Source organism: Gavialis gangeticus, unplaced genomic scaffold (genome assembly GCF_001723915.1).
Source record: "Gavialis gangeticus isolate Ggan-Ray unplaced genomic scaffold, GavGan_comp1, whole genome shotgun sequence".
Lineage (NCBI taxonomy): Eukaryota > Metazoa > Chordata > Crocodylia > Gavialidae > Gavialis > Gavialis gangeticus.
The window spans coordinates 44,083,020-44,087,074 of record NW_017728996.1 but is presented as its reverse complement, the minus strand read 5'-3'; the positions used below and the strand labels follow the sequence as shown (position 1 = coordinate 44,087,074).

General features: G+C 37.9%; 1 protein-coding gene across 1 annotated transcript in view; it reads left to right on the top strand.

Annotated features, from left to right (window-relative positions):
• TBC1D2B (TBC1 domain family member 2B) overlaps positions 1-4,055 on the top strand; it is a 146,758-nt gene that overhangs the window by 125,494 nt on the left and 17,209 nt on the right. The window contains exons 4-5 of the mRNA XM_019504395.1: positions 470-633; positions 1,808-2,034. Coding sequence (XP_019359940.1) covers positions 470-633; positions 1,808-2,034 — 391 coding nt within the window. The remainder of the gene's footprint in view (positions 1-469; positions 634-1,807; positions 2,035-4,055) is intronic.

Below are 4,055 nucleotides of genomic sequence, written 5' to 3'. Positions count from 1 at the left end.
CTGTATGCTGTATCGAAGGCTGTATCTTGAACTTTCACATAGGTTTTTTGTAGCTATATATAAATATTGTTCAAGAGGAAAAACACTTTCAAATTCTGGTTCCATTATTGAAGGCTTACTTGTTTAAGGTCTACATGTACGATGTGAACTATACTTTGTAGAGCAGAGTCAATTATCCAAACTAATTGGGACCAAAATGTATTCATAAATTCAGATTTACAGTTAATGAAACCCATTAAGGTAACATGTACATTTATATATAAACATGTTCTCAATTTGATTATTTCATTGCTCATCTTGGTTATTAAAACGGTTATCTTTTCTTTTAGTCACTCCTCTTCCCACTGCCACCTGACTGTATTGGTTGTCTTCATGTCCTACATTCAGATGACTGATTTTTCTAATGTATTAAAAATAAATGCACACAAACTGGTTTTGTCAGTGTAGTTACAATTTATTTATTTCACAGGAATTCAGTGTCTTCCTTAAGATATGGAAAAGGAAGCAATGAAAACCGTAAAAGTGTATTTTATACTAATGAAGAGTGGGAGATGTTAGATCCAACTCCAAAGGACTTGGAGGAATCAATGGCACTGGAAGAAAAGCGGAGGCACTTACTTGAAGGAAACAGAGGTACAGACTGATTCTTTTCCTGTTAATCTATTATAGTAAAATAGCTGTGTTGTCAGGAAAAATATGGAATTCAGTCAGGTTTTTTGCTAAGGAAGTTTGGGTGTCTGTAGATGTATGCCTTCCTGTGTATAAAATCTCATTTAGGATGTATTCTAAGGTTTCTAGCAGTTTGGCTATAGCACTGTATTCCAAGGGTGTGTTTGTGACAAAAGTATGCATACGACTCATTGTCATTGACTTGGTGCGCGGGTTTTATCTATTTTGCATAAAGGTGTAGGGCTGCAAGCAGAAAGAGAAAAATCAAGATCTTGTTTCAAATCAGTCACTCATATAGTTGAATTTGCTTCAGATTCCCAAAATGGACAATTATCAGCTTGAGGAAGGAAAAAGATGTAGGGGTAGGATTGCGTCAGTACTTGAGTCAGTTCTTAGTCCTATAGTATTTGCAGTAAGTTCATACAAACATAAACAGTTCCTTAGGATCTCTTCAGTTGGTGCAAAGAATTACATAATGAGATGGAAAGAATCCTTCTGTCTAAACATAGGACCCTTATACAGTAACAGCTGTGTTAACTGGCATTTTACTAACTGGAATACTCTATTATCCGGCATGCACGTGAAGTATTTCTTGGGCGGGGGAGCAGGGGAAGGCAGTGGGGGTGATGACAGTGGCTCCCCTCTGCGAGCTGCACAGGCACTGCCCAGTTGGTCAGAGGGGAGGAAGGAGTTTGTATGTGGTGGCCGCTGTCACCACTACGTTAATTCCAATAACCGGAAGTTTTAAATACCCAGCACCCTCCTTACCTCACTCATGCCACATAGCAAAGCTTTTACTGTACTGTGGAAAGCACTAGTAGCTTAGCTGGAATTCTGAACTGGTGTATTTCTATTCCAGTTTGACTTGAATATTAGGGCCATAGCTCTTCAAACTGGAAGTAATCACAATTGATAGCCAGTGTTAATTTGCTTTGATGGCAAAATAAACTTTGTGGCTTGGAATGTCTTTTATTTTGTATAACAAATGTGTAAAATTCTGTTCAGTTCAACCAATGTCTTATTTAATGAGTCTCATTTCAATCCATCTAACTTTAATGGGCATATTTTTAAAGAAATTTTGATTGCACTGAAATTTTCTCTAATAAATGAAGTGAACTAGATAAATTGTCTCTCTCAGGAGTGAGTAGCTCAACCTCTTTATTTGATTTTGGACGCATTCCACAAAAAGCAAGACGCCCATTAAAAGACATGATTGGATCAAGCAGAAACCGGAATAGCAGCGACTCCTCTCCAACTGAGTGGTCTTCTGGTAATGGCAACAAACTAGCTTCTGAAATGCAACTGAAGTTTCAGAGCCAGCAAGAAGAGTTGGAAAGGTTAAAGAAAGATCTGTCAAGCCAAAAGGTAATCAAGTTTTTGGACAAGGGTCACCAGTGCAATAACAGACCTGATAACAAGAAGAGTAAATTCATCCTTTTAACCATTTACTTTAATTTGTTGCTGGTTGTTACTAAGCAGCAGTGCTGAATGCACATGTGCATAAGAGTCTAAGAATAAGAAGTCAAGATGTTTTTTCTGTCTGGAAAAGATTACGGTCCTAAGCAAACTCTTAATTTGCATAGAGTTCAACAGCTGCTCTCTCGTCTTTTCATATCTTGCTGAAACCAGCGTGCTTGCCAGCATCTGTGTGTGTAATTAAAGACTTTATCAATTGTATCTGCAGTTCCCCAAAGAACACTTGCTTTTGGATGCATCTGCTCCTTCTCTAGTTTGTATCTATAATCCCTACTTTTATTTTAAATGAATATTACTACTAGGATATAATACATCATGATAAAGGCTTCAGCAATCTCCACGAAGGACGGAGCCATACACTGTTGCCTTTTTGCTCACACCTTGTAGAAAAAAGATCATGAGCGGATTCAAGTTGTATATTTCTCTTTGTAGGCTTGTGGAGGGAAAAGACTAATCCAATTAAGTGAGGCTTTCACTTGCATCTGATAATGGTCATTACTTCATATTGGAGTTGGTTCCATTTTCTAGATCCGGCTCCAGTAACGATTTTTACTTCTACATGCACAAGTCTCCATAAACAGCTGGAAGTAATGTAGGTCCAGATAGATATAACTGTTTTTCCCTCAATAACCCGGAAATCTTATCTTTCAAGTACTTAGGGCTACTCCAGTTGAGGGACTTGAGTATCCAGCCAGAAATATAGAATTGGATTCTGTATTTTCTGGGAGCCAAGCATGAAAAAAGTATACTAATAGAAACTCATGGGATTAAGCAAGTTTTACATTATGTGCAAGTTTCTTTTTAATTCTGTCATCCAGAAATGCATCAACACTGTCCTTTTTGAAAAACAAAAATATCAGGCTAGAGTCACTGTTTTCTGAAAGAAAATATTTTAAGAATCTTTTTTGTGAAAGGTGATTTTATGAGACAATCAGCATCAGCCTATCAGTGACAAATTCTAACTAATCAGTGTAGTACTGGCTTCCATCTTGGGCAGAACAACCTGGTGTGTGGGTCTTGAACTGGTCTCTTTAGCAGTCACACAAGTTGAGACTCTTGGGAACAAACAAAAAATTAAAGAAGGGTACCAGAACTGAGGGAGGGAGAAAGATGACTGAATCTTTACTACCTGTTGCATGGGAAGCTCTTCTATCAAAATTTGTAGGATTTCTGGAAACTTCTTGTAAGAAGCACAGCTGTGACATTGATGCATATAGTCAAAAGTCTCTCTTTACCTGCTTTTATTCTAGGGAATAAAATTTAATTTGCCAGTTGTCTCAGGACCCTTGGTTCAAACTAAGCATATGTCCACAAGTCTCCAAATCGCTGTGGACTTTCAGATGCATTGTCATTAGGTCCCAAAAGATTCATTAGAGCATCCGTGCCTGCATCTGTCATCATAGTCTGCAGGGAAGTAACACCTTAATTTCTCTCTTACCTTCCTGTCTTTGCAGATACTTCTGGGGATGAACCAGCCCATTTCTCTGCTCCAGGCTTTTGATAGTTGATTTTTGTAATGAGAAAGGTAGTAATCTATACCAGGGATATTTCTAGTGAGTAGCAAGCTCACTTTTGTTTTCCTTCAGGGTTTATCAGTGATCTTGAACAAGAGGAATATCATCCCTTGGCTTTCAGCAAGTGGCAAAAATGAGTTTTCAGACTTTCGGATGCAAGTCCAAGTTCTAAGAAATGAACCAGTGTAAATTTTCAATCTCTTCGTATATCCTAACAGGCTTTACTTAGCATGCACTACTGTTTCAATGCTGATCCCAAGCTTTCTGCACAGTAATTGCTTTTTGAGCTTGGAATTAAATAGTAAAACTTCCTGCTGGCAAGGTTGGGATTTTTGCTTCCAGAGTCAATAACAGTTTTCATAGATTCATAGATAGATTCATAGATTAAGGGTCGGA